This window comes from Glandiceps talaboti, chromosome 13 (genome assembly GCF_964340395.1).
Source record: "Glandiceps talaboti chromosome 13, keGlaTala1.1, whole genome shotgun sequence".
Classification (NCBI taxonomy): domain Eukaryota; kingdom Metazoa; phylum Hemichordata; class Enteropneusta; family Spengelidae; genus Glandiceps; species Glandiceps talaboti.
In genome coordinates, this window is record NC_135561.1 from 3,368,828 (window position 1) to 3,385,254 (window position 16,427).

General features: G+C 36.6%; 3 protein-coding genes across 3 annotated transcripts; 1 reads left to right on the top strand and 2 right to left on the bottom strand.

The window, feature by feature from the left end:
* Nucleotides 1-51: 51 nt before the first annotated feature.
* LOC144444502 (large ribosomal subunit protein uL30-like) lies at nt 52-4,581 on the bottom strand. Its single transcript, XM_078133936.1, has 6 exons — nt 4,540-4,581; nt 4,092-4,194; nt 2,675-2,841; nt 2,080-2,217; nt 1,021-1,130; nt 52-348 (listed from the first exon to the last, which is right to left on the bottom strand). The coding sequence occupies exons 1-6, from the start codon at nt 4,548-4,550 to the stop codon at nt 140-142; spliced, it is 738 nt and encodes a 245-aa protein (XP_077990062.1). The 5' UTR covers nt 4,551-4,581; the 3' UTR covers nt 52-139.
* A 3,281-nt stretch (nt 4,582-7,862) lies between these two features.
* On the top strand, nt 7,863-10,755 carry LOC144444823 (epidermal retinol dehydrogenase 2-like). Its single transcript, XM_078134363.1, has 4 exons — nt 7,863-8,318; nt 9,240-9,484; nt 9,798-9,914; nt 10,435-10,755. Exons 1-4 carry the CDS (start codon nt 7,863-7,865, stop codon nt 10,529-10,531), a joined length of 915 nt encoding a protein of 304 aa, XP_077990489.1. The 3' UTR covers nt 10,532-10,755.
* Nucleotides 10,756-12,543: 1,788 nt separating this feature from the next.
* Nucleotides 12,544-16,061, bottom strand: LOC144444798 (epidermal retinol dehydrogenase 2-like). The gene is made up of 4 exons (XM_078134337.1): nt 15,582-16,061; nt 13,564-13,808; nt 12,950-13,066; nt 12,544-12,729 (listed from the first exon to the last, which is right to left on the bottom strand). The coding sequence occupies exons 1-4, from the start codon at nt 16,041-16,043 to the stop codon at nt 12,633-12,635; spliced, it is 921 nt and encodes a 306-aa protein (XP_077990463.1). The 5' UTR covers nt 16,044-16,061; the 3' UTR covers nt 12,544-12,632.
* Between the last annotated feature and the right edge of the window lie 366 nt (nt 16,062-16,427).

The window sequence follows — 16,427 nt, forward strand, 5'->3', positions numbered from 1 at the left end:
ACACACACACACACACACACACACACAGAAAACATCCAATACACATAGAAGTATTGTCCCAAATGGGATCACTGTTATATTTGTTACATAACTTCAAGTGTTCTTTCTCATAAAGTACAATAACATTAGGTCTTTCTTTTTAATTCATCTTGCGGACCATTCTGTTGATGAAATTTTCTCTGTTGCCGTAGTCACCACCTTCAACAAAGTGGTTACCCTTCTTACGCATACCACCTTTAGGTGCACTCAATTTGAATGGCCAGAGGAAGTTGTTGACTTGTTTGAATCGTGGGCCGACTGTGAAGATCTCATGGATCACATCTTCTACACAGATGATATCATATTTACCTGTGAACATTGAATGAGAAAGAATTAAGTTTCAAAAGTAGTGACATAGTGTGGAAACTCTAGTAATGCTAGAATAGATTTCTGTATATCATTGTCTTTATCACTGTGCTTGTGAACTAAAGTAATATAATTTGCCAAATCTGAGGCTCCCTCTTGTGATCATTAATTGTGAAATGATCAGAACTTCAGTAACTGGAATGTCATATTCAATATAGTTTATGTGTAAACTGCTCACAGATTGCTACATAAGTTTATTTCGCTTTGAAATCAATATCAAATTGGATTGAGTGTTTTTGACAAGCCAAAATGTGTTACGCACTGAGGTTATTGTTCACCACGTCAATTTATAAAATCAATCAGACCCTGTATATCCCCCTACACACTCGAAGTTCTAAATGCATTTTGTTTTATACACAATTTGTGTGGGAAATATTCGATGATTCATTTACCAAATACATTTTATACATGTTAGATTTCAGAATAAATTGTCATAACAGGTAGTATTCCCTCTACGGTATTCAAAAACAAAAATTTGTAGTGGGTTTTGTTGGGAGACACCACACAGTAAGAGATACGGAAATATTAAATTCTGGTGTGTCATTTACAAATTACTCTTCATCAGTGGTACATCAAATTGACTTAGAGGATATACTGATTACAGATAACACTTACCAAGGACTTTTTCAACAAGAACGTTGTGTGTGAGTGGGATACGTTTTCCATCAATCTTTCCGTAACCACGTTTGTAGATAAGTTCCCTTGTTGATTTCAAATTAGGGTACCTGAAGAAGAAGGTATGGTACTATTTGTAATGTCTTGTAATTCATATTAAAATTTTACAAAATTATTAAAGTGGCCCAATAAATGAGAATTTGGTATTTATTTTGGATTTATAATGAATAATATAACTTTACTATATTTTTCTACATGAAAAATCTATGTGAAACAAAATGTACCAAACTCTTGTTTGTAACTCAATAAATTGTCAAAAATCAAAAGGTATGTAAAATGTTTGGTATTGTATGTACAATAGCAGCATTTTTTAAAAACTTTTTAGCTTTCATAATTCATTGAATTACAAACAAACTCTGTCGATGTGGTTTCTCTTTTTTTTCAAATACGAAAACATAATAAAATTGATAAAAACACAGAAGGTGGTACCAGTCTGTCAGCCCTCTTATAAATAAATTCTAGGGCAAACACTGTACTCAGTACTTCAAAACTTCTCACAATGAGGATAATGAAATATTCTGATGTAGCTTACTGTAATTTCAAACCTTCCAATACAATACAATACAATACAATACAATACAGTAGAAATAGTATTATTGTGGCAGAATTCACTGATGACACAACATTTGTTACACAAACAGACAACTATTCACCCAAGCAATATATATGATTACAGAATTATCCCACACAATTATAGAAGCAGACAAAGTAATCAAGCCATTTATCAGTTTGAAAGTAAATTATACAAGCCATTACAGTCATACGTTCATGTGTAATAATTTCAGTAGAAGCCCTTTCTACTGCACTGTAAAAGGAAAGAAAAGCCTCTTCACTTGGTAATGTCATTAGGTACTGGCTTCTGCTGTGTGTGGGTTGCCTGTCATTGTAAGTTTGGGGTGAAAATGTGTCATCTGTGCATAAAAAGTGCATCCCATTAGTGAAACACCACATCCTATTTCTACCACAAGAGCATGTACTGATTCGAACGTCATTACTTACCCCCATGCAATGTATGGTTCTACCAGTCTCAGCATGTTTAGTGAGGCTTTGTTGAGTCTAATAAACACACCATTGAAGATCTGACGAAGACGAAGCAACTGAAGGATTTTACGAACACGAGGGCTCACTCCATTGATACTGTAAAACAATTACGAAATTCTGGTCACATTCATCATTCTCACTTTATTTTTCAACATGTAGAACTCAGGCAGAAATCATTCTAGGTTAATCTAATGCATATCTACATTGTTAGCTACCTGTACTATATACCAGGTTTCTGTCAGATGTATCCAGTGTTCTCCCCACTATAGAAGGAGCACAATTCTAACACCATCCTGACTATCCAGGTCATTATGGTTGAAAGCTATCCTGGGGAGAACACTGGTGCTATTCAATCATTTACATGTATCTCACTAAATATACAGCATTTGTTTTGAATATGGGTTTTATCTTTCTATTCTCAGACTTCAAAATCTTCCACTCAAACATCATGCTGCACCAAAAATCAGTTTACACTCATATTTTACCATCAAGTCAGTTAAGAATACAAGACCACAAACTGGTCTGCAAAGTATAGTTGTAAGATAATACTAACCCTCTAATTCTGACAACAAAGGCTAACTTTGGTTGTTCCTCTACATAGTAGTTATCGTGTTTCCTTGCCATTCTTTTCAGACGGATCACATCTCTTTCCTTTCTCCTATACTCCTTGACATATTGTTCAGCACGTTTGTAGATCTTTTTTCTCTTGTCTGCACTGGCCTGTAATATAAAATGACACACAATGACTTGGTAACAATCATACTATCAAGTCACAACAGCCAGGTAGTTAAAGTGCCTGGCTTAAAAGCTGTACACTGAAGATCAAACTTTGCCCCATAATTCCAAACAGGTGAAGAAATTAAACCTGGGCCACCTAATCAACTGTCATCTGCTTGTGGACTTTGATGTATAGAAACTCAGAATAACTTGAATCATTTTAATATCAGCTTGATAATAACTGAAGTGGTTTCACAAACAATTGAATCAAGACAGTGCTCAGAAATTAAAAGTGGGACTGGCACACTCATTTCTGTGTTCTGAGTGAGGCACCGTTGCTGATTCAAGCACTTGTCACCGTTGCTTATTTCTGTCAGGTTGAAATCAAGAATCAAACCACAACTGTACATTTGTTTATACAGTTCTATTAGAGGGGCACAAACCAAGTTTGTACGTATCGAGGTGTAAATTTTGCTGCATATGAAATATATACTCACAGCATACTACTTACTGTACTATATGACTAACTCAAATCAAGTATTAATATATAATCTGTAAGTGATTTGATGTAATTTTTTATGCATATAGAAAATGTGGAGTAGATCCCTACAATGCAATCAATAATTCTAACAATGCCAGAAGACAACTGTAATATCATAGAAGGTGTGCATTGACATCAAAATTATACTACAATAGTTGAATCAAGATTTCAGGTACATATTTTCACTTGAGTGTAAAGTCTACAACTCATCTTGTGCCACTATAATGGGTACTTGGTGGGATAACTGATATGACAGTAAACACTTTCTACCACAGGAAGTCCAAGATTTGAGAAAATGAATGCCCACATCAGTCTTGATAATATGGAGAATTAAATTATCAAAATGAACCAAATGTGATTTATTTAAAAATTAAATGTCTATGTTCTTAATTCAAATCTCAATCATGACATGTGTGACAACAATTTTGCATTGAATAAAACTTATAACAATCATAATAATTGTTTCATTCGTTCACTTTGGGCTGAAAAAAGGCATATATACTAGCCTATATAGGCAGGTATTTTGGTTGCTGCATGTACAATGTACATTCATATCACGTGTTGTGATGAATGGAACAGTCAACATCATGATCTGATCATGTTCCGATGAACGACATGCATTGACTTTGCGGTATAGTTTAGTGATCGTTGGATATCACTTTTATATCAACGACTTTAATAAACATTCTGACAGAATTATGGCTTACTGTACCTTCTTGTGCAAGATTCGTGCCTTGGCCCGGCTGGCTTTCAGTGCCTCGTACTGCTTCCTCCTCTTCAACAGAGTCTCTGGCACCTTCCTCAGAGGCTTTTCACTGTCAACAGAGATACGAAAATAAGTTCACCCTTGGGTTTCTATGATATGTTGGTAATGTACCATGGGGGATCCCATGGACGGTTGGATATTGTTGGGAACAATAACACCCCGAGTACACGACATACGCTTGTTCATCACAAACCACGAACCCATACAGAAATGTTCATGTGTTTTGGTGCTGATATTTATTACAATTTTTCCCCTTAAAAGTTGGATGATGAGTAAAATACCAACACAGGATAAAGGACCGGAACGTGTTTATTCATTTACAACTCTTTAAACTGAAATTATCACGTCAACTGGGACAGATGGCACTCGATTTTGTAGAGTTACTTTGACATACCTGTCCGCCATTTTGTATTTGACCAAAAAGAGACTGAGTTGATGAACATCCGGGGCTTTTAAGAGTTTCACCTCGTTCACAGGTTCATGATTACTCTACATACTACTTACGGTATACGCTCTGGGTACGGGAATGAAAAAGAATTTCTTATTGTGTCATATCACAATAACTTCTCTTGAAACTAAAATAATCCTTTCAAAGTTGATATTTTATTGACTTAATAATACCAACAGACGGTGTTAAGGACAAATTTGTTGATATGAAATCTGACAAATTTATTAATAGTGTATTATGGGTAATAATGGATAGGTTCAGGGTAACTCCTGGGAAAAATGTTACCCTGCCCGGCCATGGGTCAAATGTGAATAGCAACTCGTGCTTTCCATCGTGATTTAAATGGAAAAGACTATGAAGGGAACAAAAATCAGTAACTATAACTGGGAAAGGAGGGAAATATGCAAGCAATTACATTCCTACTAGGGTTTAAAGTACTATACTCAATATCCTAGTGCTGCAATGATTAATACATGCAGAGAGGGATAAACTACACACGTGATAAACTTTACAGTTATACTAGTATTAGTAGTAATTCCCTGTAGTGCCAGTACTAAACACTAACAACAAAACCGTGACGTCAATCTGAATATGAATAACATACCGGTATCGATATTTCATGTGTGTGTGTGGGGGGGGGGGTGCATTGGTCAAGCATTCCTAGTCCGTAAACTTATTTAGTTACATAATGCATACACCAAATATGTCCTGAATTTCACAATTAACTATACCCTGTAATATTCTCTTTTTCCGAGTAAAAGTCACATACCATCAGAAGCACCGTTATTAATTAGTGCAAACATTCGGTCAAACTTACATGCATAACTAATTTGACAATGTATATTTTTTTCGGTTTTGTCCAGATTTTTACTGAGACTTTCGCTAGTTGATCTTGGCACCTTTTATCTTTGCCAGTCATCTTGATGACGTCGTCGACGGTCAAGATCGACCAAGCGAAAGTTAACTTGTATTTTGTCTAGATTTTAAAAAGTTGTCAAAACTTGAACGATGTATAAAGTGAGAATTACAGAATGAATAATTCTCCTTTTAGGTTCACAAAAAAAAAATTAAAAATGTTTTGCGTTCTACGATGAAAGCTGTGATAAATATCTTGTGTGTGAAATGTTTTAACGGACTGCATAGTTACGAAGTATTACGTATACGACGAAGATCAAATGAAATTACGCTTGAAATACGTTTTTACGATCGTTAGGTCTATTTTGAAACTTTCCAGTTTTTAACAAAATTAAAGGCGATTACGAGTCTTGCCGGTGCCCACCCTCATTCACCACTCTCTGATCATTCACTTACCAATGTGGGCCATTCTCGCGAGTTAGACGATCCGTGATTTCTGTCTTGGTTAAGGAATCACGCCCCTTGCGGTCAGATGCTAACTTTCTGTTACGAACACACATTTTGGTAGTCTTGCTACTAGACGTTCGGGCTTTCTTCCGATACGATAAGCGAACGAAGTTCGCAGTGAGGGCTTGCCCGAACGGATGTTCCATCCCCGATAGCGATGTTCGGTCGTGTGTCGTATTGTATCGGAAGAACATCCGAGGTCTAGTTGCTAGACTAACATTTTGGTACAATTGTATTCAAAGTTTCATGAAATATACAGATTCCAACTTTTAAGTACGTTTAAATATTACAACATTTTTTTTCTTATAAGTAGTTCCTTTGACAAAATCATACATATTATATTCATAAAAAAAATTAGGGCTAAACCTCGTTTGGATGGTAACATGACATGTGTTGTAGCTATATTCCCATTCATACTAGACTACTGTATAACATAACAATACTTACCAAAGCTAGGTACTATTTTTGTATGGTAAGTAGTAAGGCCCCTTAACTTGCCTTGGTATGAATATAATTTACATAGAATAATATGCCAATTGCTACCTGAAAATTTAGACGAGTACAATATCGTGACATTTAATTGTTTACTCCAAAATTTCTTTTGTTATTTTCAAAATAACCAGACTGGAACAAGCTTCCATGTGGCAAAGTTTGGAATTTTAAGAACTTTGATAAAATCTGATTTTCATTGAAATTGGTCCCCGAGACGCATTCTAATAATTTTTTAACAAGTGGACTACGTACTTTCATGTGTACACATACCAGTCCAATCTGATTAAAATCCGGTGTAGATATCGGCTAATCGTTCATTGTTATTTTACCTCGGTCTTTTTGCTTGAATTGACCTCCTGATACAAGTTTACGTTTTCGAATTGATGGCCGCCTCTACATCGTTGATTCCGGTCAAAGTTCAATCAGTGGGAACATAATATTGACTGGAAACAAGTCTTTGACTTTGTGGGTTATCCAAGTAATTCAACAATTTGTACCAGTTTTTATTTGTATATCTGTACTGTCGATCTTGTTGTTTTACTGAAATAAACTAAACTAAACCTGATCCTGAACCGGGGGTTCTTTAGTCTCGGTTACCCAGACTCTCACAGCTGAGTTTCTACTACAAGAACACCCAGTAGTACGGTCCAAGTGGTGAGAATCTGGGTAACCGAGACTAGAGGTTCTTGCGACAAGGGATATGTCATCATCGGCTTCGACACAGACAACTAACTGGTTCTTAGTTGTCTGTGGCTTCAAATATCCATAGACCATATCCATAGACTGTACTCGCGTTAGGTCTATGATATATCATGGGAATAGCTTTGGATCATGATGTCGCTGTTCCTTGCATCAAATTTTCAGAAAAAAACGGAATGTTATAGTAAGTTTTAATTTCAAATAAACGACGAATTACTATGTCGCTATCAAAATTAAGGTTAATAAGTGAAACACAAAATTCAAAAATGACGCATCATAATACAATCCTTGGTGTAAAATTTATTTTCAGTAAATATTTATTCAATGATTTACCGACATGAGTAAACCCCAAAATGGGTGGCTGTTAAAAAAAGAACTCGTGACACGTGTGGTATTTTCTATATAATATGAACCTTGTGTTACCATGGTTACGTCTCTTGATGCCTCAGGTGAGGCTAAAAGCACTATCAACACACTGTCTATCTTTACAAACAAGACACGTTTTTGTCATTTGCAATTAAAAAAAGTAAACTACGCCATGAAGTGAACAGCCAAATATCATACCCATGTATAACATATGTGCGCATGTGCATCAACCAACAAATCAAGCCAGCCAATAACCTGAGCCTGTGGTGGTAGTAGATCTGCTGCATGCTGCACAGTGACGCAGGAACATTACTCGTCATCAATAGTACCACATACACGTATATAACAGTATGGCTACGGAGGGTATTCTCAGGGCGCTTCTAGGAGTTATAGGTGCATTGATTCTCACCTTCTGGTCTTGTATTACTTTTTTCCTCCCTGACAGAAAGAAATCCATTGATGGAGAAATAGTGCTGGTGACAGGAGCTGGAAGCGGTATCGGTCGACTTTTGTCCTTGAACTTTTCTAGACAGGGTGCTACGGTGGTACTTTGGGATATCAACAAAGAAGGTGTCGAGGAGACAGCCAAACAGATTGGTCAAATTGGTGGTCAAGCTCACAGCTATGTATGTGACGTCACTAAGAAAGAAGAAGTTTACCGTATTGCTGAACAAGTCACTAAAGATGTTGGTCATGTGACAATATTGGTTAATAATGCTGGTGTGGTGGCAGGCAAGAAACTACTAGAGTGTTCTGATGAATCGATCGAAAGAACCATGAACGTTAATACAATGGCTATTTTCTGGGTAAGGGATGAAGAGACAGAGTGTAGTATGCTATAGTCATGGTAAAGCGACTGTCTGTGTGCGTGTCTCTGTAAAAGACTGTAAAGACTCGACTGTTAGTCCGATTTTTACACAAAGCGAAATAAACGACCTAAAACAGCTGAAACGTGCAAATGGGTACAACTCCAATGATGGACAGTTAACGGGCCTTGGGTGCAAAGATTAATGGGTGTTGACGGTATATTATCAGTGTTATTTACTTTGAAGGATATATTCATGATACATTTACTACCGAGGTAGATTGTTGTAAACCACAGGCCTCTTTACCAAAGCACCTTTGCAACCCCCCCCCCCCCTTGTGCTCGGTTACTCACACTCTCCACCCTCTAGCTCAGTCATGAAGTGGTCCATCAGCGAAGAGGCTGGGTATAACGGAGACTACAATATGCTATACTGAGATACAGTTGTGTGTGTGTGTGTGTGTGTGTTACAAATGAACTGTATTCTGTATTTTAAAGTAGTGGTAGGATAATTTTGTTGTGAATGGTACACAAAGCACCACATGTGCGATTTAAAATCAAAATCATGATTTTCGCAAGACCACAGAGTTTTGTGTCCATCATATAGCAAAATATGGTTCTCTTATTGCTGCAAACGACTATGATTATAATTTTGCGTGTTCAACCTCAGACCACCATTTGTTAGTGGTCTGGGATTCAACTGGCAAGGAACTAAACGGTTGATTTGAGATTAGAAAAGCGCCACCAACGATCTACCGTACCGTCTGCACCAGATCTTGTCCATAATTGATTGATGACCAGATTTACATGTAACTACACTTGGTATTACTAAAATATTATTCAACATTTTGCTTCCACAGCTTAACGTGACGCCTTTCTTTTGCAACATTGTAAAGCCATCTACCTCTTCTCTGTTCTCTAGACTGTCAAGGCTTTTTTACCATCAATGGTTGCTAGGAACCACGGTCACCTGGTAACGATGGCCAGTATTGCCGGTACCGCTGGATGTCCTGGACTTGTTGAGTACTGTTGTAGTAAGTTTGCTGCCGTGGGTCTACACGAAAGTATTGGTCTGGAATTGGCAGCCCAAGATTCGACTGGGGTTCATACAACTGTAGTACAGCCATATTGGATCAACACCGGAATGTTTGATGGTGTTGATACTGGGTGAGTTGATACTATTACAGCACTGTTGCTGTTTGTTTGTTTGTTTGTTTGTTTGTGTGTATGTATGTGTGTGTGTGTGTGTGTGTGAGTGTGTGGGGGGGGGGGTTTGTTTGTTTGTTTGTTTGTGTGTGTGCGTGTGTGTGTGTGCGTGTTTGTTTGTGCGTGTGCGTGTGTTTGTTTGTTTGTTTGTTTGTGTGTGTGTTTGTTAAATTTGTCTGTGTGTTTGTTTATCAGTTTTGTTCTTTTTTCTTTTCACTTTGAAGGACAACCTATATCATACTGTAACGTCTCTCGCTCTCTCTCTCTTCCACAGAATGATACCAATACTAGAACCACACTACGTCGCTGATAAAATCGTACATGCTGTGCAAAACAACCAGTCTGTCCTCTGTCTTCCTAGATCAGTGTATGTCTTTCACTTCGTACACTCGTAAGTAAACCATAAATTGAACATAATATGTAAGCTGTCATCTATCGCCTCAAATATCTCGTTTTAAACGATCATCCTTTCAGTCAATAATTAAAAATGAATATAATAAAAAATTGATATATTTTTAATATTTCATAGATGAGACACTTTTAGTCTATATTTGTTTTGATACACGACATAACAGTACATGGTATTTGGATTGCTTTAAATCATTATAATGTATACTCATTTTTATACTATAATATATATTAAGTATTTGTTTAAAAACTCGAGAAAGCAAATTAGCATACCGTACAAAATCATGCAAAATTGAATTTAGTTCTTTTACGTACACAGCCAAACTTTTACGTACACAGCCAAACTCACCCTTGCTATTAGTTCGTTTGAATCTCCATGACATTGTATATCTGTCATTCGACTTACTTAACTTATTAATTCTTTTTTTGTTTCGAAACCCTCAGCAATGATTCTATCAAAATATACATTGTATTTATAACCCTAATTTCCTTTCTTTTCATAGATGGATGCCAACGAAAGCTTGGATGTTCCTTATGAAACACATTGGTTTATATACAGCAATGGACAACTATGTTGGTAGACAGAAGAAGAGTTCTTAATCAGCTTTTCTCTATACAACACGTGCCCAAGGATTTAAGTACTGTTGATATCTAAAAAAAAAAATCCTACATGCCCCAAAATACGTTGACCCAAAGCACAATAATTCTAGCCCACATCCCAATGGCCAATTACTGATTTTTTAAAAACACTGTGTAGGCCTATACCGGGCTCCATATACAGTGCAGAGAGGTAATTATGGTAATAACACATCCAATAGGTGTAGTCATGGTGATAACAAAAATGCAGGTAGACGTAGTCATGGTGACAGTCTCGATGTGACCGGAGAAAGAAAGCCGCTTTGTATTGTTTGTTTTTCAAACTTTCTGTACTTGAGGGCGCTCAACGACAATGTCGGTTTTACTATGTAATTGTACTACCTGACAGCAGGTGTTTAATAGGACATTGCTAATTTCACTGAATGTTTGTTTGTTTGTTTGTTTGTTTGCTTATAAAACTGTATTTCGAGGGAACGCAACGACAACGTCGACTTTACTGTTTACTGTATTGTTTGACAGCAGGTTACCAGGGCGTTGCTTTAACCACAGTTGTTTCTTTCTTTCTTTGTAACGATGAATAGGTATATCTATTCTAGAGTAATAACAGATTGACAGATATATTAGTTGTATATCAAGTGCTAAGAAATAGATTTCTGTTAGATATATTTTCTGAACATTTTGTCAAGCAATAACAAGCATCACATTCTAACGTAATTTTACATATTTTAAACCAAAACAACATACATAATGTATGCTGTTGACTTTATAAATAGGCGCCACTTTACAGGGTTATTTGTTACTTTTGCACACCACACCTATGTCTTGCCTGATGCATAACATAACTTGTTATAATAATTTACTGATATAGTTTAAGACTTTGATGTGTGTTAGAGTAACGTTACGTAAATTGCGGGGTCCATATTTGAAAAATAGTGTAAGGTTACTGTAGCACCACGTGTAGTACGGCAACTACTATGTTGTGTTGGTATACACATGAAGTGAGGAACATGTGGCACGTATATAACTTGTTTAAAAGATAGTCAGGTCTGAGTCGTATTAAAAAAAAAATTCTTCTCATTTTTAGATGTTGACATTTCATCATTTTACGAAAGACTTCAAGCTATAGCAGCTCATAAGATGCTAGTGGGGACGTGACAATATTTTTACAAATGTACCAATGAAACAGTTTTTCTTCTGTATAATTATGTTTATGATTATCATGTACATCATTCATACAGGAAAACAAAAGTTTGGATGATTTTCTATATTGAATAAAAATAATTGTTTCCAAGACAATGAACTTTAACCCTGTGAAATTATGATCATCGCACTGATCATAGACCCTCTACCAAGGGTCTATGCACTGATATATGATGATTCATTTAATGAATGAATGAAACTTCTTGTTGTTGTTGTTGTTGTTGTTGTTGTTGTTGTTGTTGACGTTGCCATGACAAAGAACTTTGACCCGCTAACATGAATACTGAGTCACCAACTCTTTAGTTGGTATCACATGCAAACATTTTATACACAAGTTTGCTCAAGAAAGGACGCTTTCTATTCGTCAGATTTACAACATATGTAAGAAAGAACACTTTCTATTCGTCAGATTTACATGTGTAAGAAAGAACACTTTCTATTCGTCAGATTTACAACATATGTAAGAAAGAACACTTTCTATTCGTCAGATTTACAACATGTGTAAGTATAAAACGTGCTTGTTGGAATTGCAATGAATTTAGCAAATATGCTATCATAATTGAAGATGTGTACAAATATGATCAGAAGTACTAGTATTTCATTGAAGTAAAAACAACTGCCATTGCAATTACATTTAGGGATAAGCTTATATCACAAGCTTTGGATTAACTATTGTCGACTGATGGTTCAAAATATCATGGTAAATCATTCAAATGAAGCCTTGCCTTTCAAAGAATTTAATCAGAGATTGACATTCGTTTGAAAGATACAATTTCAGATTACAAACGACGACTTACAAGTGGCTAGTAGCACCTCTAATTATTTCAGAGCAGTAGTTTGTAACAAGTTGTCATATAGGTTATGTGATGTAAAAGATTTCCGAGTCTTGGTAAATCAACATGTTTTATGATTCTTTCTTCTGTCTTCCGACATAGTTGTCCATTGCTGTCACTGCTCCAGACGTCTTTGCAAGAAGAATCATTGCGTTCACCGGCATCCATCTAATAAAAATATATAAAAGTTTTACAGTTAACTATTGTCCCCAGTTGTCATCGCCATCACATTTGTCGTCATCATCATCATCGTCGTCGTCGTCGTAACGAATAAGAACATTCTTTTCTAATTTTTTTATTCTCATTTATCGTGTTCTCTGAAAATTGGAGAGGAAATTTGACATAAATGGCGATGTCGACTAAGCCGATAAATTGACACTTTACTTACGATCTAAAGTAGGCCAAGAAATACATTAGGCGTGGTAGACATATTGTTCTTTGGTTGATCTGGACAGCCTCTACGATCTTATCGGCAACATACTGTGGTTCAAGGAGTGGAATACCCCTATGTGTAAAAAGAGAACATTATAGAGTTAGATACTCAACTGGTTGATAAACTTCAGTCTGTTAACACACGTACCAGGATGATCTCAGCAAAAGTAATCTATTCCTATGTTTTCTCGTCTGAAAACTGACAAACTTTGTTTTATACTCAAGGTTTCCAAAATGACAACTACCCAATTTCGGTTCAGTTGAAATTTGGAACATTAAACTTGTCGAAAACACTGGGTGAAGACCACTAAAAAGACTGTTCGTTAGTGATCTGAGCCATAAGCTACATATCAGAGTGATTATACAGAGCTACGGTGTACATAACGATGAATCTCACATTCTAACAGAGATCTGAAACTAATAGAGGAAAATAATCGTCGTGGCATCAATGACGCATGCTCTGTGATTTGATGACAATTAGTACGTGATCTGGATAGTAGGATCTGCAGACAAGAAGAACATTATTATAGTTCATTACATGTAACACAGATTGAAATTTACAAAACTTACCCAGTGTCTACACCATCAAACATCCCTGTATCGATCCAAAATGGCTGAACTAGAGTTGTATGAATTCCTGACAGACCCTGTCCCGCCAATTCCACCACTAAGGTGTCATGCAAACCCACAGCTGCAAATTTGCTGGCACAATACTCGACAAGACCCGGACAGGGTAACGAACCAGCGATGCTTGCAATTGTCACGATATGACCATGGTTATTGGTCATCATTGAGGGCAGAAATGCCTTGAGAGTCTGTGAAAGAGAATTTGATATAGTGTCTGTATTATTTGATACATAAACACAACGTTTTGATTTATAATTCTGTTCTTCATATCAAAATGGCTCTTACTGATATGATCAAAGACACATTGGTTATTTTGATGTCCCTAAGACGAGTTGACTCACACTGTGATTGGTTAATAAAGAATACAACTCCACAGTACAAATCATGAAGACACTCCTCGACTTGATACAGAGGGAACAAGTCACGTGATGTAGTTTTGTTTCGCATGGACCTATTAGCAACAATAAGATCACGCAGAAGACATACAATGACAGAAATTTAAACAATACTGACTATAAGCACACTTTCCCTGTGTAAACACGAGTCTATGCGATAGATATGCAACCGAATCAACAGGTGTTTGTGAAGACAGTACGTTTCGTTTTCCTTCTACCTCAATATTTTCTCTCAACAATGGTCATCTTTTATTTGACTTACTGTAATATTTTTTAAATTTTTCAGTTTTATTTGAGCTTTGTAACCGGCCTATTTTCAGGAGATTAAACCTAGTGACACATATACAAACAAACAAACAAGTCTCCCCGAACATTGACCATTGTACTTTGTACATTGTAGTGGTTACGGGTCAAAAGTTCAATGAACTTGTCATGTGTACACGAGTGTGAAGCTACCATCATATTCATATTCATCTTCACTTTCAAAAGTTGACCTCTACGATCAATGTGAATATGATGATAGCTTACACATTCATCATCAGATTCGAAGTACTTCCGAATGGGTACGAACATGCGTTCGGCAAATCACATATCCTTCATTGGCAGGTTGAAATCATGTGATTGTAATTGCTTTTCACTTGATTTGCCTGGATTTGCATGCTCTCTTGTTATTTTTGCCAGAGTATCCAATTTGCACCATGAATTATTGTTGTCATGGACCATTATTTTTCACAATCGATTGCATTGACCCTCCCCGATCAAGGGAACTACATACATTGTGATAATTGTGGTCTTGAAAACACTATTTTGTGTAAATTTCACCAGTGTAATTGTTAAGTAGGGTTTCAAAGATCGCGGCACTGCGGGAAATCAGAACACACCCAGCCAGGCCGTATTTTATTACATTACTCATACAGGTTGTTTGTACACCCAAATATTGATATTTCATTTTCAAAGATATGGGAAAGGCATATTAAACATCCAAATTAGTTTTTTATATGACAACAATAATTCATGGTGCAAATTGGATACTCTGGCAAAAATAAGAAGAAAGCATGCAAATCCACGCAAATCAAGTGAAAAGTAACTATAATCATGATTTCAACCTGCCAATGAAGGATTTGTGATTTGCCGAACGCTTGTTCGTACCCATTCGGAAGACTTCGAATCTGATGATGAACGTGTGAAGCTATCATCATATTCACATTGAGAGTAGAGGTCAACTTTTGAAAGTGAATATGAATATGAATATGATGGTAGCTTCACACTCGTCATGTGTACGTATTACACGTCTCCGTCTCCGGTTTCATATCAGTGTTGTCTGTTCATGAACAGAAATTGTTCATACTGCCTTTGATACAAAAACCAACTAGTATTCAATTTTACATGTACTGGTTATGTACTCTTTCTGTTGCGACACATCACAGACCTTGAAAGGTTTTTTCTAAGGCTTACCTAGGGGGTTTACATAGTTTGTCAATATATTGATGGTATCTGTTTATTAAAAGTCTGAACATGTAAGAATTGCCACACCAAAGAGTACAAGTTGATTCTTACGAAACCTACCCAAAAAATAGCCATTACATTGACATTCATGGTTCTTTCGATTGATTCATCGGAACACTGGAGAAACTTCTTGCCTGCCACCACACCAGCATTATTGACCAATATTGTCACATGACCAACATCTTTAGTGACTTGTTCAGCAATACGGTAAACTTCTTCTTTCTTAGTGACGTCACATACATAGCTATGAGCTTTACCACCAAGTTGACGAATCTGTTTGGCTGTCTCATCGACACCTTCTTTGTTGATATCCCAAAGTACCACCGTAGCACCCTGTCTAGAAAAGTTCAAGGACATAAGTCGACCGATACCGCTTCCAGCCCCAGTCACCAGTGCGATCTCTCCAGCGATGGATTTCTTTTTCTTAGGAATGAAAAAAGTTATCCATGACCAGAAAATGAGAACCCAAGCACCAAGCCACCCAGCTAGAGCCATAAATGCTTTGTCAGCGGTGAGTGCCATTTTGATTTTACGGACAATCTACGATCCCTTCCAGTACAGTACGCTAAGTGGTAGAGTGAGTTCTAGTGTAATGGACTCGGGTGGGGTCAGAGGGCATCACTGTTCTTCCAACGACTGTTAAAGTTGCGCATGCGTTCAAATACACTCGCAATGTATTCATTTGTGTGTGTGTTATGGATCAGTAAATTCTTGGGATCGGGTGGGGGCAAGGAATTGGTTGGGGATCATGTTTTTGAAATGAAAAATAGATTGATGGAGAGCACACAATTTGTTATCATCACTTTCTGAACAAAGCTATTATTACTACAAATCTTGAAATAAATATATCCACAATCAAGCCTTATGTCAGTATTTCTTTTTCATGAAAATCGCGTGGTGGTATAC